General features: G+C 37.5%; 1 protein-coding gene across 3 annotated transcripts in view; it reads right to left on the bottom strand.

The window, feature by feature from the left end:
- The window catches only part of EIF5B (eukaryotic translation initiation factor 5B), a 67,678-nt gene that overhangs the window by 26,004 nt on the left and 16,845 nt on the right, over positions 1–24,829 (bottom strand). For 2 of the 3 annotated variants that reach the window (XM_010352066.2, XM_010352067.2), the window contains exons 2-9: positions 20,859–20,984; positions 20,672–20,756; positions 19,405–20,077; positions 17,658–17,878; positions 17,104–17,254; positions 6,151–6,249; positions 4,817–4,906; positions 3,136–3,210 (exon numbers count right to left, since the gene is read on the bottom strand). In XM_010352066.2, coding sequence (XP_010350368.1) covers positions 3,136–3,210; positions 4,817–4,906; positions 6,151–6,249; positions 17,104–17,254; positions 17,658–17,878; positions 19,405–20,077; positions 20,672–20,756; positions 20,859–20,984 — 1,520 coding nt within the window. The remainder of the gene's footprint in view (positions 1–3,135; positions 3,211–4,816; positions 4,907–6,150; positions 6,250–17,103; positions 17,255–17,657; positions 17,879–19,404; positions 20,078–20,671; positions 20,757–20,858; positions 20,985–24,829) is intronic. The other variant, XM_039463611.2, reaches the window with a different exon arrangement.

Below are 24,829 nucleotides of genomic sequence, written 5' to 3'. Positions count from 1 at the left end.
AAATACCAAAAGGACTTTCATATATTAAAGTCATAAAATTAAAATTTTAAAATGACTATGCTTCTAATCCATCAGAGGCAAAAGACAAAGTTAAAAATCTTAGAAGGTAAATTAACACTATTAAAAAATAGTTAAATGGAAATACTAAAACTGAAAAATATAAGAGATGAAATTAAGAATTCAAAAGATGGGCCTAACCGCAGAATAGAAAGAGCTAAGGAGAAAATCAGTGACCTTAGAAGACAATCAGGAGAAGCAATCCAGAACAAACCACAGAGACTCACTAGGTGGAAAATACAGAAAACAGGAAACAAGTATACAGTAAGAGGGCCTATCAGAGACATCACTGGAATTCTGAGGGAGATAATCACTCCTAACATAAAACTGATAAAAAACATAACACCATGTATTAATAAAGCTCTACAAGTAAAATATATTTTTTAAAAACCTATTCTGGGTGTATCATGATAAAACTGCTGCAAACCAAAGACACATGAAAAATTTAGACTTCTCAACAGGAACAATAAAAGCCAGGGCAAGGGAATAATAACTTCAAAGTGTTAAACTTCAACCAAGAATTCCTCACTCAGTAAATATATAAAACTAAAGAATGAAGATGTAATAAAGATGTTTTTAGAAAGCAAAATAGAATGTCTTACCAACCAATCCATACTAAAAGAAATTCTAAAGTGTTCTTCAGATACGAAGAAACAATCTCAAATGGAAGGTCAAAGATGCAGGAAATGAAGCACAATGAAATGTTAAGAATGTGGGTAAACTTATAAATAATAAGTGTTGACTATATAAAATATAAGCTGAGGTCTGAAATAGATAATGAAATGAGAGTAATGATATCTTTTTTTCCCCTTGAGATAGAGTCTCACTCTGTCACCCAGGTTGGAGTGCAGTGGCACAATCTCAGCTCACTGCAACCTCTGCTTCCTGGGTTCAAGCAATTCTCATGCCTCAGTCACCTGAGTAGCTGGGATTACAGGCGCGCACCACCATGCCCAGCTAATTTTTGTATTTTTAGTAGAGTTGGGGTTTTGCCATATTGGCCAAGCTAGTCTCAAACTCGTGGTCTCAAGTGACCTGCCCACTTTGGTCTCCCAAAGTGCTGGGATTGCAGGTGTGAACCACCATGCCCGGCCGAGAGCAATGATACCTAAACAGAATATTGGGTAAACGTCATTCAAGTACTCTAAAGCCCCTGCATTGTTAGAGGATAACATTAGACATGGTTAGTTCAAAGGTACATGCTAAAAATTTTCTTAGAGTAAACCACTAAGAAGTTTTCTGGAAAAGTACACAACTTCTAAGCTCATGGAAGGAGAAATAATAAAATTTTAAAAATCTGGTAACCCAAAAGATGGTTAGAAAGGAGGGAAAACGAACCAGGCAGAATAAAAAGGACTTAGTAAGATGAAATGTTTAAAACCAATACACTTCATTAATTACACCAAATGTTTACATTTAACAGGCTAAGTACTCTAGGTAAAATATAATGACTGACAAACTGGATTTTAAAAACCTCAACTAGATCCTAGCTGTGATTTGTAAATGGTGTCCCCTCTAAAATTCATGTTGTAAACTTAATCACCATTTTGCTGGCAGCAGGTGGCAGGGTGGTGGGGAAGGTTTGGGGGAGTGATCGAGTCACTCTCATAAGTCAATTCATGCCTGCAGAAAAGTGCCTTCAAAGAGAGTTTGCTCCTCTTGCCCTCCCCTCCCTTCCACCATGTGAAGACACAGACGTCCTTCCCTCTGGAGGATGCAGCATCAAGGTGCCATCTTGAAAGCCTTTACCAGACACCAATGCTGGTGCCTTATTCTTGGACTCCCCAGCCTCCAGAACTGTGAGAAATAGATTTCTGTTCTTTAGTACTACCCAGTCTGTGGTGTTTTGTTATAGCAGCACAAACAGACTAAGACAATGCTATTCAAGAATACAGAAAGAGTAAAGATCGTGTAAATCAAAGCTCGTATACTAATATGAATCTTAGGTAGGTAGACTTTTATATCAAAAGACATTGCTAGAAAAAAAAAATATATATATATATGTGTGTATGTATATATATAAATGATGAGTCAATTCATTAGAAAGATACAAGACTGTATTCACCTAATGACACAGCATAAAAATATATAATGCAAAAATTAACAGAACTAAGAAGAAATAGACAATCCACAATCATGATGGAAGACTTTAACACACTGGTCTCAGTAAGAAAGAAAAAGCAGACCAGAAGAAAAACAAAAGCAAAAACAAAGAAACCCCTGAGAACACTACAAAAGATTTGAGCAAAATGATTAGCAAATCTAACCTAAATATAGAAAGCAAAGCATCCAACTACTGAGGAATATGAACTCTTCCCAAATATGAAACATTTACAATAACTGACCATGCTAGGTTGTATAGCAAAACTCAACATATTTCAAAGGACAGAATCATGTATGCTCTCTAATCACAGTGAAGTAACAAAATACAATTAGAAAATGCCCATTTCTGTAGATTAACACTAAATAAATCATGAGTAAAAGTTAATACATTAAAATGAAAATGAGAAAATATCAACATATCAGAACTTGTAGAATTTGACTAAAGCCATGCTTAAGGAAAAATGCATAGCTTTAAAAACAAAGATTGGGGAGAGGTAGGAGGCTGAAAAAAACAAAGAGCCAGATACCATTCTCAGTAAATTAGTAAACTAATAGGAAATTAAATTTAAAGTAGAGATTTTAATAATAAAGAAGGAGAAATAATGACAAAAATGCTTACTCTCTATTCATACTTATTAGGAACTATAGTATTGAGCTCTTCATCACCTTTTAAGTTAACCATGCTTTTTGTAGGTGAGCTTTAGTAACAATTCTATCTGTAATATAATCACTCTGAAAAAATGCATTCTAAACCTTAGGCAGCTATCTTACAAATAACATTCTGAGGAACCACTCATTCATAAAATGAAGATCCACACGAGGACTTAGAAACCACGGCAAAGGAGATGACAGGAGACTGAACCCTATCCCCAGAAATGTTCACATGGCTTTCATAATCAAAAGACGATTCATTTAAATATATATTATGCATTTATAATAACCGTATTTATCAGTGTGTGCTTATGAGGTATTCACCTTTTTCTGTCTCTTCATCACTGGCCATAGCTTCCCAATCATCCAATCCAGCATCTTCAGTGTCTTCTTCTTCTTCTGTAAGTAAAAAATTGCATTTAAGAGACAAAAATTATTTAGAAACATGAAGGTCTTTTAGAAAAAAGTAAAAAAATTATGCTCTGACATAAAAAAGAATGTTTTAATTATGCAAAAAAGTATGCAATTATCATCTTTGGAACTAACTTTTTAATATAGCTAGCAAGTTATAATTTACTGTTACCAAATGCTTCTATTTCCTACTACTGTCAACATATTATATTACACTTAACCGATTTTCCATTCAAGCTAAATGTTTCATTAATTTAATTAATTTAAATGTTTTAGATTTTGAAAAAGGCGTATGAATGTACTCAGTTCTTGACAACAAAGGAAATTTCACATATGTCTTCTTTTTGACCATCCAACTCATATTTTATGCAAGGAATGTATTATTTTGCTTCTAACTTTTACAGGTATTTAAATATACTTAAATTCCAAAGTTGAAGTTACAAAACTACCACCATCACTCCAGTTCAAAATAAGAATAGAATGCTGTGCTCCTAACCCCAAAACAGCCAGAAAGCTAAATTCTGAACATTATTTAGATATCAAAGACCTAATACTCTTCTTAACAAGAATGCTTCTCTTTACTGAAATCTAACCAGGCACAACTATTCTTAAATGAAAGGAAGATGAGGGTAGGGCATGTGATATCTGCTTTCCTGTAATAATCATTATTTACCAACAAGTCTGGTTAAGTTTTCTTGAGAAGGAAATGAGACTCAGAAACAGGTACCCAAAATATCCATCTAGATTAGCAATTCTTTCTAGAGCTAAAAATATGACCTAAAATAGTGGAATGTTATTAAGCATATCAATCTGAATTTCTCTAATTTCGTCATATCAATGCTAGGCTGAGGTCTACCCAACTGAAATAATCCTATTCACTTAGAAGAAAAAGTAGAAAAAGGAAGGAAAGGAACTATCAATAATATAATTCACCAGTGTAAATCAGGCTTAACATTCTCTAAAGGCTTTTTCCATTCCTGATCCCATCTTTAAAACGCTGGGGATTCTCTTGAATGTCAAACATACATTTTTGGCAACCCCAGCTCTCCTGTTGATACCTAGTCTCATGAATTAGAACAATGCCTAATTTAAAAAAAAAAGAGAGAGAGAGATTTTCCCCAACTCCTAAACACATACACAGATACCCCATAATGAATTAGTTGAATTCTCTGATTATTGTAAATAGAAGCTGACCTTAAGAAGGTCTAAAAGTGCCAAATTTTATGGTTCTTAAAAAGTTTTAGTTGAAAATGCCTTTGCTTCCAAAGCATTAAATGAAGACATTGAGGTCTTTTTTGAGATTTTTGACCATACTTAAAAGCATCAGAGAAAATCCAAAACCTACTATCCTTTCTACAAAACATTTTACCAACACTGCTGAAAAGAACAAAATTGATTCAAGTCTCACTTGCACACTTATTCAATGCAGAAATGAAAAGAAATAGAAAAGAAAGAACTATGAAGAAAGCAAGCCAACCAGCCAGATACTTATTTGGTTCTACCCAACTATTTAATGATAACTAAGACAATTTATGGCACACCAACACTGTTTAATAAGAATTCACTAATTAAATAATCAGATAATGCTACTGGCCTGGTTCAACAGGAGGTGGTGTTTCTTCCTTTTCTGGTACTCCTTGGTCCATAACTTCTACAGCAGCACATAATTCCATTGATTCAGACACTGAAAAAAGGGCAGAAACCAAGATAATATTTTTTTTCTGTGTATAATTTCTGTTAAGATACTCCACTAAGTACCGAACTGTTTTTTTCCTACTGCAAATAATGCATCCAGGCACCTCCTTTATTTTGCTTTCCATCCCCCCGACCCCCAGTCTTTTGAGGAAGATCTTCTGGATCACAGTCTCTTCATGATGCACTCAATGTAAGACTCCAGCAGGAAGACAGTTTCATCCACCTGGATCTCACTGGCATCCAACTTGTTGACATTACATTTCAGGGTCTCTAGCTGCTGACGTTCAGGAGCCGTGATCATCTCTATTTCTTGTAACTGTGCCTCCTCTGCACCTGTAGCCTGCATACATGCAATGATGGCCTCTACCCTCTGAGATTTTTCTGGTAGACGCTTGTTCTCTTTGGTTTCGAATTGCCTCCTTTCTATCAAGTTGGCTATGCTCTTGTAACACCTGTGCAACAACATTCGGGCAGCTGACAGGATGTTCACAGTATGTTCACTCCACCAAGTACTGAATTAAAAGGAGTAGTATAAACCTATTTTTTTTTTTTGAGATGGAGTCTTGCTCTATCGCCTAGGCTGGAGCGCAGTGGCACAATCCTGGCTCACTGCAACCTCCACCTCCCAGGTTCGGGCAATTCTCCCTACCTTAGCCTCCCAAGTAGCTGGGATTACAGGCGTCTGCCACTATGACCAGCTAATTTTTGTATTTTTAGTAGAAGCAGGTTTTCACTGTGTTGGCCAGGCTGGTCTCGAACTCCTGACCTCAGGTGATCCACCTGCCTTGGCCTCCCAAAGTGCTGGGATTACAGGATTGAGCCACTGTGCCTGGCCTGTGCAAACCTATTTCTTCAAATTTAGAAAATGTTTAAATATAGTCACATGTTGTACAGGAAACTACTCTTTCTGCTCAATAAATAAAATACAAACATCACAGAAGGCTAAGAAGGAAACCAAGAAAAGATAACAATGGTAGTTTTACTTTTCAGAGTTAACAACAGTTACAATATTCATAGGGTAGAACCGAGATTTTTCAAAGTAAAATACTTTTTCCATTAGCTTATCATTTGAATCAAGTGAGAATGATGGCATCAGTAAGAAACAAGTTTAGAAACAAGTTTCAACATGCATTTCGGATTTTTTCCTTTTTTCTTCACAGACACTGTTTTGAAGATTGTGGGGGAAAGGCAAACAAAATAGTTCCTAAATTAGGGTCTATTTTTTATACAAACCTTCTTTACTTTCTAGCTGCTGTGGTATTTTTTTCCTCTTTTTATCTTCATAAACTGGCCTCTTCTTTGGCAAAGAGTCTTTTGATGGCACTTCAACACCTGAGGGATAAAAATGAGAAACTTCAGGCTTATACTACTTGCATGTCACCTGAGAAGTACTCTTTAAAGGACAGCATTGCATTCACCACAGAGATACATACCCATGGAAAAATCTTTATCTTTCTTATATAAGGTATTTTAAAATTTACATACCGAAAAAAATCCTTTTTTTAATGTATAGTGAAAGTTCTGATACATGCACCACCATCACAAAGATGCAGAACAGCTACATCACCCTGTGCTGCTCCTAGTAGTCAAACCCTCCTTACCTTATTGGCCTCTGGTAACCACTGAACTGTTCTCCATCCAAAAGATTTGCCTTTTCTAAAGTGTCACATAAATGGAATCTTACAGTCTGGCCTCTATCATCATAATGGATTTGAGAGCCACTCACTCTGTTGCAGGTATTAGTAATTCGTTTCTTTTTTATTGTTGAGTAGCATTCCATTGTGTGGATGTATCAGTTTGCTTATCCATTCAACAGCTGAAGGACTTTTTTGCAATTATGAATAAAGCAGGTATAAACACTTTCAGACAGGCTTTTGTGTGAAATTTTCTCTCGGGGAAATATTTTGGAGTGTGAATGATGAAACATAAGGTAAATATTATCTTAATTTTGTAAAGACATTGCCAGTGTTTTCCAAAGTGGCTATACTATTTTGCATTCCCACCAGTAATACAGAAGAGCTCTGGCTGGGAGTGGTGGCTCACACCTGTAATCCCAGCACTTTTGGAAGCCAAGGCGGGTAAATCACCTGAGATCAGGACTTAAGAGACCATCCTGGCCAACATGGTGAAACCCCGTCTCTACTAAAAATACAAAAATGTGTACTATTTTTTTAAAAATTGGCCGGGCACAGAGGCTCACACCTGTAATCCCAGCACCTTAGGAGACTGAGGCAGGTGGATCACACGGTCAAGAGATCCAGACCATCCTGACCAACATGGTGAAACCGCCTGTCTACTAAAAATACAAAAATTAGCTGGACATGGTGGCGTGTGAGAGATGGGAAAGTCCTTCTTCAAAGTATATATCTTAGACTACATATAAGGAGGAGGAGTTACAATCTCTTGCTCTATTGCCATTATCCGCTATTAGCATAAACATATACCCATGTATATATATTCTCTAATTCAGCCACGTCTTAAATCACCTACCTTGACTCACTTTGGCATGTCTAAACAGAACTGGGCAAGCTCCAAACCCCAGAGAATGCCATTCCTTATTTGGAAACCCTCTTGACCTTCTCCTGACTAGCTTCCTCTCCATCCTTGTCTTCTTCCTGGTCTTCTTTCCCCTTATCTATTCAGGCAATTTCCAAGTTTTCAGCCAATTGGGTCAAGCATAGAATGAGAGGTCCCGTTCTAGCCAATGGAAATGACACAGCAGTAGGCGGGAGAATCCCTTGAATCTAGGAGGCAGAGGTTGCAATGAGCAGAGATCACACCACTGCACTCCAGCCTGGCTACAGAGAGAGACTCCGTCTCAAAAAATAAAAATAAAAAAATAAAATAATTATATTGTGGTGGTGGGTGAATCCCAGCTACTCAGGAGGCTGAGGCAGGAGAACCAAAGGTGGAGGTTGCAGTGGGCCGAGATGACACCACAGCACTCCAGCCTGGGCAACAAGAGCGAAACTCTGTCTCCTCAAAAAAAAAAAAAAAAAAAAAAGTTTCAACTGCTCTGAATGTGGTAAAGGTAAGTTTCTCTTTTTTTAGAACATTCTTTTCAGGTGCATATTGCTTCTTGGTGAAAGTGTCTGTTGAAACATTTTGTCCAGTTTTTTAATGAACTTATGAGCTGTCATAGTTGAATTTTAAGAAGTCTTTATATATTTTGGACATTAATTCTTTGTCAGATCTCTGAATTGGAGATACTGTCTTGGAACTCTCTTGACAGTGTCTTTTGCAGAGAAAAGTTTTGAATTGGTCTTTCTCAAAATGTATCTTTTTTCCTTTTATGGATTAAACTTTGAGAGTCCTATCTAAGTACTCTTTGCCTAACACAAAATATCCCCCTGTATTTTCCTCTGAAAGTATTATTGTATACCCATTTTGAGTAAATTTTCATATAATGGGGATTAAAACTAGAGTTATCAGTTTTTCTACCTACAGATGTCCTATTGTTCTAGTACCACTTGCTACAAATACCATATTTTATCCATGGAATCTCCTTTCACCTATATACTAACCATGTATAGACTATTTATCTGTTTGTCTATCCTTCTGGCAATATCACATTGTATTAATGCCTACAGCTTTATACTAAGTCTTGAAATCAGGTATTCTAGGTTTGTTCTCCTTTTACAACATATTTTAGCCATTCTAACTTTGTGGTCTCTTCATATCCATTTTACAACTAGTTGATAGATATCTACAAAATATCATGCTGTGATTTTGACTGGGATTGAACTGAATCTACAGATTACTAGATTACTCAGTCTCTCAGTATGGGCAAAAGCCTTAGAATAAAGACAACAGAAATTGTGTACCATGGGATTTTGAGTGAAGTCACTAATAAATGAAAATGACTAATATGTTAACTCTAAAATAAGAATATATACAGATGTGCATTATGTATGTGCTAAAGAATGGATAGAATGGTAAAACCAGAGCTGTACCAATAAGACAAATATATTAAACAAACCAAAGAAAGAGGATAAAGTCAGCTGAGAATGCAGAGATAATCAGTTTTATTAAAGTTTTCCTTGCCTAGCAGCCTACACCTACTAAGATGAAAAGCATGGGCCTGAGGGGAAACTGTAGGCTGGATTACTTGAAGGGTGGTTCCTATAACACCCTAGACTTAACCAACTGACTATTCCTCTAGTCATGGACTCTCAAATAAGCTGCAGTATTTGTAATCAACACCAAGACTTGTGTGTGTTTAAATATTCCATTCAGTTTGCAAACTGAGACATCACAATCAAGTTCTTGAAGAAGCTCTTTGCCTGAAATTAGTTTATTACATATTACTGATAAGGTATGCATATTATATATGAGTATATATTATAAATATATGTGTGTGTATATATATATATATATGTGCAGATGGCTATACTCTGCAGATGGCTATACTCTGAGAGTACATTTTCAGCTCAATAAGTAAGTTTTACAATATTCTAGGTAATAAATGTGGTAACCGATCTTTATTTAAGAAGCTGTCTTTCAAAGATATGATGAAACAACACCATAGGATCTTTTAATGAGATGGCTCATATGAGTGGACTGTGGGGGGAGGACCCTGAATGTCAAGCTAAGGAATTTGGACTTTTACTAATAGACAATAGAGAACTAGTAAGATGGTAAACATTAGAAAACACTATGAAGAATAAGAGACCAGGGTCAGAGATATCACTTGAGAGATCATCTCTTATAAGTCTATCCCAAAGACTGACGCTAAAAGTATGTCATTTTACACTGTAATTTCCATATCTAGAAGTCTAACTACTCCTTAAAAACAGTATTTTTGAGAGAGTGGCAAACTACTCCCTGCTAGGTCCCATCTCAATTTCTTCACGGGTGCTTTTAGCCTCTCCAACAGTCACCAATGAAATCTGTTGTTTGGGTGCTAAATATACTTAAATCTGTACTTAAATCCATTTAAAATTTTTAAAAGGCTATATTCTCAGTAAAGAATAAAACATTCTAAAATCTAAGTACTGGGTTTCTTTACATCTAATGCTTCCAGCTGAACTTATGTGTAAGAAAAAGCACAGACCAGCTTTAATTTTAGTTCTGTGGCCTTGGACAAGCTGTTTACACTCTCTGAACCACCATTTCTTCATCTATATGGCGGAAGTAAAAGTAGCTATAAGATTTTTTATGCGGGAAAAATAGACAATGTAGAGGACAACTGTAGCATCAGTTATATACTACACACAGAATAAATGGTAGCTATTACTATAATTATACCATAAACACCAAAATGACTGTATTATAAAAATCTAGGGAAAATAGGAACAAAAATTAAGAGAGGTCCCAATACATTCTTCTTATTGGAGCAAGGACACTATTTAAAATAATCTTACCTTTCAAAAAAGTAATATATTATATGCCCAGCTGTGGTTCTCTAAACACTATTCCCCCAATAAAAGGAACCAAAGCTCTTTGGGTAAACAACTGATTCCGGGGAATGCTGGGAAGATGGCCGCCTAAGAACAGCTCAGGACTTCAGCTCCCTGTGAAAGTGCAGAGGGTGAGTGGATGCCGCATTTCCAGACGAACTCTTATTGCCCACAGACCAGGAGATACCTAGGCAGAGGGGTCACCAGCGTCGCAATCCCAGTCGGTGCGGCTGTTTTGGCCCCCGTGGGGCTGATTCCGCCCGCGCAACTGCTGTGACCACGCCCTGTTGCTGCGGTTCTCTGTACAAAAGCCACTGGTCTGGGAGCCCTCTTAGCTGGCGATCAGAGCCCTGAGACGGCAGAGTTGCCCATTCAGCTGAAATAGCGAGCCAGGCCAGGAGATTCCTAGGCAAAAAATCTGCCAGGAGCCGGCGCTGCAGTTCGAGCCGACTCCGTGAGTCACAGCACGGGAGATCCCGGAGCCTTTTCAACAAGCGACCGGAACGCGGGGTCGTTCAACTTAAAAGGAAAGACTCTGAGTCAGGGAGCCAGGTGATCAGGCTCGGTTGGTCCCACCCCTCCACCCCCAACAACAACGAAAACAAAAACAGTAATTGGAAACCCTCTGGGTTGAGCCCTTCAAACCAAGTACAGCTGAACCGGGACCCTCGGCTCGGTGGGGGAGGGGCTTCTGCCATTACTGAGACTCTCCACCACTATGGAGGCAGGCTGCCGTTGCCAAGGCAACCTGCCACAACAGAGAGAGTCTGCCATAACAGAGGCCGGGCCACCATTACAGAGGCAGGGCCACAGTTGCCGAGACAGTTCTAACTACGCCCATATAAACAGGACTGCAGGGAAGAGCTCAGGGCAGCTGGGCGGAGCCCACAGCAGCTCAGCAAAGCCCCTGCAGGCAGGCAGTGGCTAGGCCTGCTGCTAGCTGGGCGGGTCAGACCTGAAAGAAAAATCAAAAAAGGCAGTAGTGCAACGGAAACTCATAAAGCTCCAACTCCCTGGGACAGAGACAGACAACAGGTAGACAAACCCACAAAAATGGGAAGAAACCAGCGCAAAAAGGATGAAAACTCCCGAAACCAGAACACCTTTCCTCCTAAAAGGGATCACAACTCCTCACCAGCAAGGGAACCAGACCGGATGGAGAAGGAGGGTGATGAAATTACAGAATCAGACTTCAGAAGGTGGGTAGTAAGAAACTACAGTGAGCTAAAAGAACATGTTCTAACCCAACGCAAAGAAAATAGGAACCTTGAAAAAAGATTGGACAAACTGCTGACGAGAATGGACAGCATAGAGAGGAGTATAAGTAAATTGATGGAGCTGAAAAACGCAACACGAGAACTTCGTGAAGCATGCACAAGCTTCAACAGCCGAATTGACCAAGCAGAAGGATATCAGAGGTCGAAGATCAACTAAATGAAATAAAAAGAGAAGGCAAGAATAGAGAAAAAAGCACAAAAAGGAATGAACAAAATCTTCAAGAAATGTGGGACTATGTGAAAAGACCTAATCTACGTCTGATAAGTGTACCTGAATGTGATGAAGACAATGAATCCAAGCTGGAAAATACTCTTCAGGATATTATCCAGGAAAACTTCCCCAACCTAGCAAGGCACCAATATTCAAATCCAGGAAATACAGAGAACACCACAAAGATATTCCTCAAGAAGAGCAACCCCAAGGCACATAATCGTCAGATTCACCAGGGTTGAAATGAAAGAGAAAATGCTAAGGGCAGCCAGAGAGAAAGGTCGGGTTACTCACAAAGGGAAGCCCATTAGACTCACAGCAGATCTCTCAGCAGAAACCCTACAAGCCAGAAGAGATTGGGGGCCAATATTCAACATCCTTAAAGAAAAGAACTTTCAACCCAGAATCTCCTATCCAGCCAAACTAAGCTTCATAAGTGAAGGAAAAATAAAATCCTTTGTGAACAAGCAAGCACTCAGAGATTTCATCACCACCAAACCTGCTCTACAAGAACTCCTGAAAGAGGCTCTACACATATAAAGGAACAACCAGTACCAGCCACTCCAAAAACACACCAAATGGTAAAAGAGCATCAACACAATCAAGAATCTGCATCAACTAACCAACAAAACAGCCAGGTAGCATCAAAATGACAGCATCAAATTCACACATAACAATACTATCCCTAAATGTCAATGGACTAAATGCCCCAATCAAAAGACACAGACTGGCAAATTGGATAAAAAGCCAAAACCCATCAGTGTGCTGGATCCAGGAAACCCATCTTACATGCAAGGATACACAAAGGCTCAAAATAAAGGGATGAAGGAAGATCTACCAAGCAAATGGAGAGCAAAAAAAAGCAGGAGTTGCAATTCTCATCTCTGATAAAATAGACTTTAAAGCAACAAAGATCAAAAGAGACAAAGAAGGACATTACATAATGGTAAAAGGATCACTGCAACAAGAAGAGCTAACGATCCTAAATATATACGCACCCAATACAGGAGCACCCAGATACATAAGGCAAGTTCTTAATGACTTACAAAAAGACTTAGACTCCCACACAGTAATAGTGGGAGACTTTAACACCCCACTGTTAATATTAGACAGATCAACCAGACAGAAAATCAACAAGGATATCCAGGACCTGAATACAGACCTGGAACAAGCAAACCTAATAGACATTTACAGAACTCTCCACCCCAAATCCACAGAATATACATTCTTCTCAGCACCACATCACACCTACTCTAAAATTGACCACATAATTGGCAATAAATCACTCCTCAGCAAATGCAAAAGAACAGAAATCATAACAAACAGTCTCTCAGACCACAGTGCAATCGAGTTAGAACTCAAAATGCAGAAACTAACTCAGAACCACACAGCTTCATGGAAACTGAACAACTTGCTCTTGAATGTTGACTGGGTAAACAATAAAATGAAGGCAGAAATAAAGATGTTCTTTGAAACCAATGAGAATGAAGACACAACATACCAGAATCTCTGGGACACATTTAAAGCAGTCTCTAGAGGAAAATATATAGCAATGAGTGCCCACATGAGAAGAAAGGAGAGATCTAAAATTGACATCCTATCATCAAAATTGAAAGAGCTAGAGGAGCAAGATCAAAAAAACTCAAAACCTAGCAGAAGACAGGAAATAACTAAGATCAGAGCAGAACTGAAGGAAATAGAGACACAAAAAACTCTTCAAAAAAATCAATAAATCCAGGAACTGTTTTTTTGAAAAGATCAACAAAATAGACAGACCACTAGCCAGATTAATAAAAAAGAAAAGAGAACCAAATTGATGCAATAAAAAACGATAAAGGGGATATCACCACAGATTCCACAGAATTCCAAACCATCATCAGAGATTATTACAAACAACTCTATGCACATAAACTAGTAAACCTGGAAGAAATGGATAAATTCCTGGACACCTGCATCCTCCCAAGCCTAAACCTGGAAGAAGCCGAAACCCTGAATAGACCAATAACATGGTCTGAAGTCGAGGCAGCAATAAAGAGCCTACCACCCAAAAAAAGCCCAGGTCCAGATGGGTTCACAGCTGAATTCTACCAGACATACAAAGAGGAGCTGATACCATTCCTTCTGAAACTATTCCAGACAATCCAAAAAGAGGGAATCCTTCCCAAATCATTTTACGAGACAAACATCATCCTGATACCAAAACCCGGCAGAGACTCAACAAGAAAAGAAAATTTCAGGCCAATATCCATGATGAACATAGATGCAAAAATCTTCAATAAAATACTGGCAAACCGATTGCAACAGCATATCAAAAAGCTCATCCACCATGATCAAGTAGGATTCATCCCGGGGATGCAAGGCTGGTTCAACACACGCAAGTCCATAAACGTAATTCACCACATAAACAGAACCAAAGACAAAAACCACATGATTATCTCGATTGATGCAGAGAAGGCTTTTGACAAAATTCAACAACCCTTTATGCTAAAAACCCTCAATAAACTAGGTATTGACGGAACGTATCTCAAAACAATAAAAGCTATTTACGACAAACCAACAGCCAATATCATACTGAATGGGCAAAAACTGGAAGCATTCCCTTTGAAATCTGGCACTAGACAAGGATGCCCTCTCTCACCACTCCTATTCAATATAGTACTGGAAGTTCTAGCCAGAGCAATCAGGCAAGAAAAAGAAATAAAGGGTATCCAAATTGGAAAGGAGGAAATCAAATTGTCTCTATTTGCAGATGACATGATTGTATATCTGGAAGACCCCATCATCTCAGCCCAAAATCTCCCGAAACTGATAAACAACTTCAGCAAAGTCTCAGGATACAAAATCAACGTGCAAAAATCACAAGCATTCCTATACACCAGTAATAGACTTCAAGAGAGCCAAATCAAGAACGAACTGCCATTCACAATTGCTACAAAGAGAATAAAATACCTAGGAATATAACTAACAAGGAACGTAAAGGACCTCTTCAAGGAGAACTACAAACCATTGCTCAACGAAATAAGAGAGGATACAAACAGATGGAGAAACATTCCATGTTCATGGTTAGGAAGAATCAACATAGTGAAAATGGCCATACTGCCCAAAGTAATTTACAGATTCAACGCTATTCCCATTAAGCTACCAATGACCTTCTTCACAGAACTGGAAAAAAACACCTTAAACTTCATATGGAACCAAAAGAGAGCCCGCATAGCCAAGTCAATTCTAAGCAAAAAGAACAAAGCAGGAGGCATCACACTACCGGACTTCAAACTATACTACAAGGCTACAGTAATCAAAACAGCATGGTACTGGTACCAAAACAGAGATATAGACCAATGGAACAGAACAGAGGCCTCAGAGGAAATACAACATACCCACAACCATCTGATCTTCGACAAACCTGACAAAAACAAGCAATGGGGAAAGGACTCCCTGTTTAATAAATGGTGTTGGGAAAACTGGCTAGCCATGTGCAGAAAGCAGAAACAGGATCCCTTCCTGACACCTTTCACCAAAATTAACTCCAGATGGATTAAAGACTTAAACATCAGACCTAACACCATAAAAACCCTAGAAGAAAATCTAGGCAAAACCATTCAGGACATAGGTGTAGGCAAGGACTTCATGACCAAAACGCCAAAAGCAATGGCAACAAAAGCCAAAATAGACAAATGGGACCTAATCAAACTCCACAGCTTCTGCACGGCAAAAGAAACAGTCAATACAGTGAATCAGCAACCAACAGAATGGGAAAAAATTTTTGCAGCCTACCCATCTGACAAGGGGCTGATATCCAGAATTTACAAAGAACTAAAGCAGATCTACAAGAAAAAAACAAACAAACCCATTCAAAAATGGGCGAAGGATATGAACAGATACTTTACAAAAGAAGACATACAGGAGGCCAACAAACATATGAAAAAATGCTCATCATCACTGGTCATCAGAGAAATGCAAATCAAAACCACATTGAGATACCATCTCACACCAGTTAGAATGGCGATCATTAAAAAATCAGGAAACAACAAATGCTGGAGAGGATGTGGAGAAATAGGAACACTTTTACACTGTTGGTGGGAATGTAAATTAATTCAAACATTGTGGAAGACAGTGTGGCGATTCCTCAAGGACCTAAAAATAGAAATCCCATTTGACCCAGCAATCCCATTACTGGGTATATATCCAAAGGATTATAAATCATTCTACTACAAGGACACGTGCACAAGAATGTTCATTGCAGCACTGTTTACAATAGCAAAGACCTGGAACCAACCCAAATGCCCAATGATGATAGACTGGATAGGGAAAATGTGGTACATATACACCATGGAATATTACGCAGCCATCAAAAACGATGAGTTCACGTCCTTTGTAGGGACATGGATGAACCTGGAAACCATCATTCTCAGCAAACTGACACAAGAGCAGAAAATCAAACACCGTATATTCTCACTCATAGGCGGGTGTTGAACAATGAGAACACATGGACACAGGGAGGGGAGCACTACACACTGGGGTCCGTTGGGGGGAAATGGGGGAGGGGCAGGGGAGTGGGGAGGTGGGAAGAGAAAGCATGGGGAGAAATGACAGATACAGGTGAGGGGACGGAAGGCAGCAAACCACACTGCCATGTGTGTACCTATGCAACAATCTTGCATGTTCATCACATGAACCCCCAAACCTAAAATGCAATAAAAAAATAAAATTAAATAAATAAATAAAGTAAAAAAAAAAAAAAAAAACAACACAAAAAACTGATTCCTGGTCTCAGGCCATGCAAGATGAACCTGGGATATCTTATGTCAGAATGTAAGTTTTTGAAAAGGTTAAAAAATAAAAGGTCATGAATATTTTTTCACTGTGGTCATGTGGGGAAACTAACATGCTATCTGGGAATTGCTGTATTTCTTTTTTATTTTTTGGGGATTCACCTTAAAACACGCCAGGAAAAAAAGTAGATGGAGAGGTACAAAACAAGAATGTCAAATGTTCCTAACGGTTGAAGCTGGCTGATAGGTATATAGGGACTTATTCTATTATTATCACTATTATTGTTTGTGAAAAGAGAACTTATTTAGACATACTATCATTTACACATACATTTTTATCCTCACATAGAAGCTATCTTCCTAAACAATGAAATTACATCACCTATTCCTTATGTTTTCTTGAACTTTTTCACAGATTTTCATAGGAACTGTCCTGACGCAAATTCAATTCTCTTTCTAAACATTAAGGGATATAAGTACATGTGCAGAGCTCTCTGACTGTTTAGTTAATGAAGAGTACCACTCACCCTGAGCTTGTAAGAGTTTAAGGGTAGCTTCAGCTCTGGCTCTGGCTTCTTTCTGTGACTTAGTTAAAAGTTTTCCTTCCTTTTTCAAGCGTTCTTTTCTTTCTTTTTCTTTTTGCTTTTTCCTTTCTCTTTTTTCTTGTTCCAATCGTTCCTATAAAAAAGTACATGTCAGACAAAACCTGTATTCATTTAATGAACTATATAATTCTAATGTAAACAATCCAAACTTAAAATAAATCTGTTGAGACATATGCAAAGTATTATGTTAGATTCCAAATCAAAGTATTTTAAATATTGTACATGATTATTAATTAACATCACATCAGATTATTGACAATGATACATACACAATTTATGTGTCGAGCAATCTGTTAAGGAAAACAAAGATAAGATATGCTGTACTTCTTCATCTTATTATTTGTATCAGAACAATAATATAACTGAATTACCATGCAACTATGAAATTTTCATTATTAGAAAACTAAAGATATTTTACAGAGAATAGATTTTAAGTTAAATACAATATCAGTATTACCAACATCATGAAAACATACCTCTTCTTTACGCTTGGCTTCTAATTCTTCAAGCCGTTTTATACGTTCTTCCTCTTCTCTCTTCTGTCTTTCTTCTTCCTCTTTAAGCTTAGCCAGAGCTTCTTGCATGGCTTTAACAGTGGCTTTGCTAGGTCCTTTTTTCTTCTCTTTCTCTTTTTCTTCCTTTTCTCCTTTCTTTTTCTTCTTATCTTTCTTCTTTTTGTCTCCTTCATTGTCATCTACTAAAAAAGAATAAAGGCAAAGTGTTTAAAACAATTCCCTGTGATGATGATGAGCAAAACCCAACCAGAATTCAAGAACATAACGGGCTAAGGCTGATGTCAGCAGCAGACTAAGTTTTACAGGTATCAGGGCATCCTGAGCACTTCAGTAACTAGAACAGCTCAGTCTGCAATGCTAACGTTGGTCTCATATGTCCTGAGAAATACAGTAAGACAGAAGGATACTGTAAGGAGCAACATGGCAATCCTGTACCTACTGTATCTCTTAATCCATGGTACCTGAGAAAGAGTGGCTGGTTTCTGACAGATGCCTATCTGAAGTCCTAACAATCCGAATGAACCTAAGCTCTGTAGCTAATTTCACTTCTACAACATGGAGATAATGAGAATAATGCCTACTTTAGGGGGATATTAGCAGTATAAAATACAAAAATTTAGATAGTTATACCCCAAGAGCTCTAAAGAATTAAAAGCTATGAAGGTACTTTCATAGTGCTCCTCCTCAAAGATATCCTGATAATAAAAATCCTAGCATTTAAAAAAGTTGCTGGGTGCAGTGGCTCACACCTGTAATCCAAGTACTTTGGGAGTTTGAGGTGGGTAGATCACTTGAGATTAGGAGTTCGACACCAGCCTGGCCAATATGACAAAACCCCATCTCTACTAAAAATACAAAAATTAGCTGGACATGGTGGTGGGCGCCTGTAATCCCAGCTACTTGGGACACTGAGACAGGAGACTCGCGTGAACATGGGAGGCAGAGGTTGCAGTGAGCTGAGATTGCATCACTGTACTACAGCCTGGGCAACAAGAGTGAAATTCTAGCTCAAAAAAACAAAAAGTTATGTCAATTTTCCCATTAAAAGTTTTCCAGTCTGCAAATATGTAGGGTATACTTGGGGGAAAAAGGAAAAAAAAAAAAAAAAAAAGTTTCCAGTCAAAAGAAAAACTACTGTTTTAAGAGTATAGTATGGCCATACAAACCATCTGATCTTTAGCTAGGACTTTTTTATTTTTTAATTGGTTCTGGTAAAAAAAAAAAAAAAAAAAAAAGGCTCATTATTGCTTAAAAGACATTAACTAATTTTAGCATGCTGAGTTTTAACAAAGTATCAGCAACTTCATGAAAACAATTATTTGTGAATTTCATAAATTGAATGAGGTTTTTAAACACAGGAAAGAATTCAAGTATTATCTGACATTGACTTATTAGAAAGGAAGAAAAAATTTTTCATTAAGTAACTTCCATTGTCTTTATCAACAGCAAAAAAAATAGTTTTCATAATGAAATTCTATAAAAATTTCAGTCTGTATGTAAATTATTTGAAAGATATTTATACTATGTACGTAAAGGCTTAACAACGCAAATCAAGTTGAATGCTTAGATTTAATTTTTCAGATGGTTCCTTACAATAAAGTGCCTTTATAACCATGGACAAATAACAAAATGACCTTGGGGCATAATGATTACAACTTACACTGTGAATCAAAAGCCTTTTGCTCTTTCCTCTAAAGTATTAACCAACCTTCTGCAGCTGTGGGAGTCTCTGCTTTCTCTTCAGAGGCAGGGATTACTCCAGTATCAAGAGTCACTTTGGATTTTACAGTTTCTGCTTCAGATTTCCTCTGAGATTCTTTTTGTTTACTCTGATCCTTTTTACCTGTTTCTAATTCTTCTTTTTCTTTCAGCTTCCGCAGTTTTGCTTTTTCTTCATCTCGCTTTTTTCTCTCGCGCTCCTTCTTTTCTGCTTTCTTTTGGGCCACTGTCTTAATTTTGAAGGAGGAGTCATCATCTTCATTCTCACTTTCTATATTAGGACCTGGCTTGTTTTTTTGATTTTTTTTCTGTCCTTTTCTAGATTGCAAAAATTCATCTGATTCATCAAGACTCTCACCAGAAGAATTTACTCTTGAACGCTCTTTTATTTTGTTACTGTTATCCTCATCCTCTTCAGACCCATCCCACTTCTTATTTGATTTTTGAGCTTTCCCTTTAGCTTTTTTAGGAAGTTTATTAAAATCATCATCATCATCACTCCCAGAGTATGTTTCCACTTTTGGTTTTGCAGTTTTTTTTGATTTTGAATCTTTATCTTCCAATTCTTCACTATCATTATCATCAAAACTCTGTTTTTTGCCCTTCTGTCCTTTCTTTTTTTTATCTTGTTTTGAGGTGAACTCTTCATTGTTTTCTGTTGGCTAAAAAATTTCCATTGTTAGAAAAAATTAACAGAATTATAACTGAGACCAGAGTCATGTGCTTCATTAAGTAAACATTTTAAAAAATCTCAAAATGATTTCAAAATCTTTTTCAAAGTCTTTGTCACAGGAATATAAAATTCAACCAAGCGTGAGAGGTTGGCTTTGGCCTCAGGTACGCCTCACATTCATTTTAACTTTCAGAATCCAAGGGCTCTTGAAACAAGAACTAATCACCTGTCCACATTTACTAACTTTACAAAGCCTAAGGGGCAAATTGAAAAAAGAAAAAATATCTATCATTTTCCAATTACTATGAAGCTTATCCAAAGGATAAAAAAAGAAGCAATAGAGAAAAACTGAACGTGGGGATGAGAGATTACATCGTATCTCCAAATGTACCAATTTGATGAAGCAACATACCATAAAATACCTTTACATTCCTATTTCTCCCTTTGGCATCAGATTCCATAGAAGTTTTAACATACCGTACACTGTTCAAAAGTTTCCAAATGTAGCTCCCCAAAACAACAAGAGTAGGAAAGCAAGAACAGAATATGAAACATGAACAGGTAACAAAGATCTGTCTTTCACCTTCACTGCAATAGTTTCTCTGTCAGCTTTGATGCCTTGAGCTTCCAAAGACAATTCTTCTAGTTCTTTCAGGATATCATCTTCACTAGAAAAGGATTAAAATACATTGTGAAGCACTGGTATGCTTTTATTAAATGAATCTAGTACCAAAACAAATAAAAATCAAATATATTTAAAATATACTTACTCAAAGTCCTGCTTTTTTTTTTCTTTTTTCTTTTTCCCTTTTGACTTTTGAGGCTCTTGTTCTTTGGCAGCACCAGCTCCTTCTATTTCTGCAGCCAAGGCATCAAGATCAATCTCATCCTTGGCACTTAAATGAAAACAAAGAGGTCCTAAAGGTTACTCAAGAGCAAAATAATCACTCATTACACAGAAAATTTTATCATTTTAACCTTTTTCATGCATTACCAGCACAATGAATAAAATAATTTGGCAAGTTCTTTCATGACAACACAAGTTACATCTACTTATCAGCCTCCCTGAATCTGCTTCAGTGAAATTTCTGGATTACACTCAAATAAGGGAGAGTGACAATGAAAAGCTCCAGAAAAAAATCAGAGTAATCAAGAAAAGGAAATTAACTTTTGCAGATACCAAGGGTTTGTGTGTGTGTGTGTGTCTGAATGAAGTTTAATTATAAAATGGAGAGCTATTAAAACATAAAACAAGTCTTATTTCTCAACTATCAATAACAACACCTAAATATTTGGACCCCTTTGCATTTTTACCTGGAATAGCAGAAATTTCAGAGTTGGAAGGAAGTTTAGGGATCAATCATCTAGACTATTATCTCATCGTACCTATGGGAAAACTAAAATGCACAAGGATTGGATGTCCTAAGAAAAACAAAACTACATATCCTAATCTAAATGATTTAGGAATGATTCACTAAATAAAATACTTAACCAAAAATCCAGAATTAAACCTGCTCACACTTGGGTTCATTTCTGTTCCCATCCTATAATGTCCTTATCTACCAACATTACTTGGAATAAACCAGAGTTAAGTTTCAGCTAAAACCTACAGAAAATGAAGGAAGTCCAGTCTAAAATGCACAAGTAGCAAAGGCACATGAATCCAAATAAATGGCACAGTAAGAAAACAACTCATGTAACATGGCCTTTATAATGAACGCCTTGTAAAGAGATGCTTTATTTCAGTAAAGAAAATTTCTAAAAATAATGAATCCAAATAAATGGCACAGTAAGAAAACAACTCATGTAACATGGCCTTTATAATGAACGCCTTGTAAAGAGATGCTTTATTTCAGTAAAGAAAATTTCTAAAAATAAGTAACTTCCAACCATATGATAAACATAATTAAAAGATTATATGACAAGACATTGAGAATATAGAATTTAGCCTTAAGGAGCTTAATAGGGAAGACAGGCAGCAACCCAGTAAACCACAAATTGCAAAATGCTAAATGCCCTGAAGTAAAAGAACTTAGTGCTTTTATAAATAGGTGGCCAGAACTTAAATGTTTTCCTTTTCTTCCTATATTTTGGATAATTTGACATTGATCTGCTACAGTGGTGACTTCCTACAGTACCAAATCCAGAATGGGAAAATCAGAGGCTTCATAGCAAAGGGGTACACATACTAGACATAGTTAAGTACAAAAGCCTAAAGAAAACAAGGTGTGTTATGCCTCAAGAAGGCTCACAAAAGGCTACCCAAACCACCTAAGAAATTTTTGTGCATTATATATTTCTCGATCCCACCCAAGATATAGGGAACCAGAAACTGAGGATGGGAGCTACACAGTATATTTTTAGCAGCAATACTTCCAGGTGATTGTGCACCAGGTATGAACACTGTTATTCTTCTTCCTTTATAGATGAAGTAACTAGTAATTGAGGCATAGAGAATCTGCCTGGGATCACACAATTCAGAGACATGGGATTTGAATCCAGGAAGTCTTATTCTACAGCCAGATGTCTACTTCTGCTAACATAATCCAATTTGCATTTTAGGGCTTGATACAGTGTCTCAGACCTGTAATCCCAGTGCTTTGGGAGGCTGAGGCACGCAGATCCCTTGAGGAGTTCAAGATCAGCCTGGTCAACATGGTGAAACCCTGTCTCTATAAATATACATAAAAATTAGCCAGGCATGGTGGCTCATTCCTCTTGTTCCAGCTACTTGGGAGGCTGAGGCGGGAAGAACACCTGAGCCCAGGAGGTTGATGGTGTAGTAAACCAGAACTGTGCCACTGAGTGAAACCCTGTCTTAAAAAAAAAAAAAAAAAAAAAATGCATTTTAGAATGTTACCATTTTAGAATGCTACCTCTGGTATAAGTGGCAGGGCTAAATCCTGACTAGTCAGGAAGCAAGGAGAACAGTTAGGAAGGTTTTGTAGTAACTGTAATGAGAAATGATGAGCACTTGACTTGCAGCAGTAGCAGGCAAAATACAAATCAGTTAAATATTAAGGGAATCAAACCAACAACACTTAAGTGATCAACAGGATGTATACAGAAGGGAGTAAGAAAAATTTCAAGGACAAGTCTCAGGTCTCATCAGTTAACAAGAACATAACTCTGCCCCAGCATCTCCCAGGAGTATCCCCCTAAAGGCATCTCTGGCATCATTTCACACTACAGCAGCTTTTGACAACTGTATGAGAAGAGGAGGTTGAAGTCTGGCATCTCATTTCCAAAAATTTATCTCACCTCACCCAAACTATATTCACCTCATCAAAATAGCTTCAAGAATCTTCTTAAGGCCGGGCGCGGTGGCTCACGCCTGTAATCCCAGCACTTTGGGAGGCCGAGGCGGGTGGATCACAAGGTCAAGAGATCGAGACCATCCTGGTCAACATGGTGAAACCCCGTCTTTACTAAAAATCCAAAAAATTAGCTGGGCATGGTGGCGCGTGCCTGTAATCCCAGCTACTCAGGAGGCTGAGGCAGGAGAATTGCCTGAACCCAGGAGGCGGAGGGTGCGGTGAGCCGAGATCGCGCCATTGCACTCCAGCCTGGGTAACAGGAGTGAAACTCCGTCTCAAAAAAAAAAAAAAAAAAAAAAAAAAAGAATCTTCTTGCAGTTAGCTATATTTCTGGAGAATTCACCAATAAACATCTCTTGGATAACAGTGTACAGGGCTACATTTATACACTATTAAGTCTAAAATGCTTCTTCTGGTTAACAACAAAAGACGAACAGTTTTTTAATATGCTTGTATTCAGGCATTGTGCTGACCAATGCCTAGACATAATATATACGCTGTTACTTAATATTCATAACAATTACATGAAATTATTCTTAAAGATGGTAATTTTTTAAAGGCCACCCACCTAAAGTAGCACACCAAGAATTCAAGCCCAAATTTTAATACCAGATTCTACTGTCTTCCTAGAAAAAATGGGAAATAATCTAGTTTATTACTTGCTTGAAAAATTCAAACATAGCTATGAAATTCAATGTGTACTGAACTTCCTACAGTTGACATAGAAAGGCAAAAGACTTAGCGTAAGTAAACATAATACTGAAGAGTAAAGCTGCAAGACTCGTTACTCAATTTTAAGATTTATTATAAAGCTACTATCAAGACAGTGTAATACTGCTGAAGAAGAGACACACAGATAAATGCAACAGAAGAGGCAGCCCAGAAATAGAACTCTGAGAAGGATACTAGTAATAAAATAAAAACACTAACCACAGACTGAAAGAAATATTTGCAAAGCACTACTAGCTGTAAGACCTGTATCCAAAATACACAGAGAACACTTAAAACTCAACAACAGCCCAAATAAAATATGGGCAGTTACCTTGTCAAATTATAGGCAGGGGGAGTGGATGAAAGATGCCTATCATCATTTGTCAATGGGGAAATGCAAATTAAAACAAGAAGACAGTAGTACATACATATCAGAATTGCTAAAATCCAACAAACCGACAATACCAATTCCCGGTAAGAAAGCAAAATGGCTTATTCTAGGAATGGGGCTGGACATAGATAAAATAAGCCTGGAGCACTGTGTAATGGTAGAAGTGATGAAGTGATTTAAAAACAGAAAACAAACACACAAATAAGAAAATGCCAAAACACAAAAAACACACACACAATGTTGAGTCTATGACAGAGGGACACAAGCCAACTAACTGAAAGAGCTCCCCATGGTCAATGGGGGCAACAAATTAATATGTTAA

The sequence above is a fragment of the Saimiri boliviensis genome, chromosome 1 (assembly GCF_048565385.1).
Source record: "Saimiri boliviensis isolate mSaiBol1 chromosome 1, mSaiBol1.pri, whole genome shotgun sequence".
NCBI lineage: Eukaryota > Metazoa > Chordata > Mammalia > Primates > Cebidae > Saimiri > Saimiri boliviensis.
This window is presented reverse-complemented; position numbering and strand designations above follow the sequence as displayed.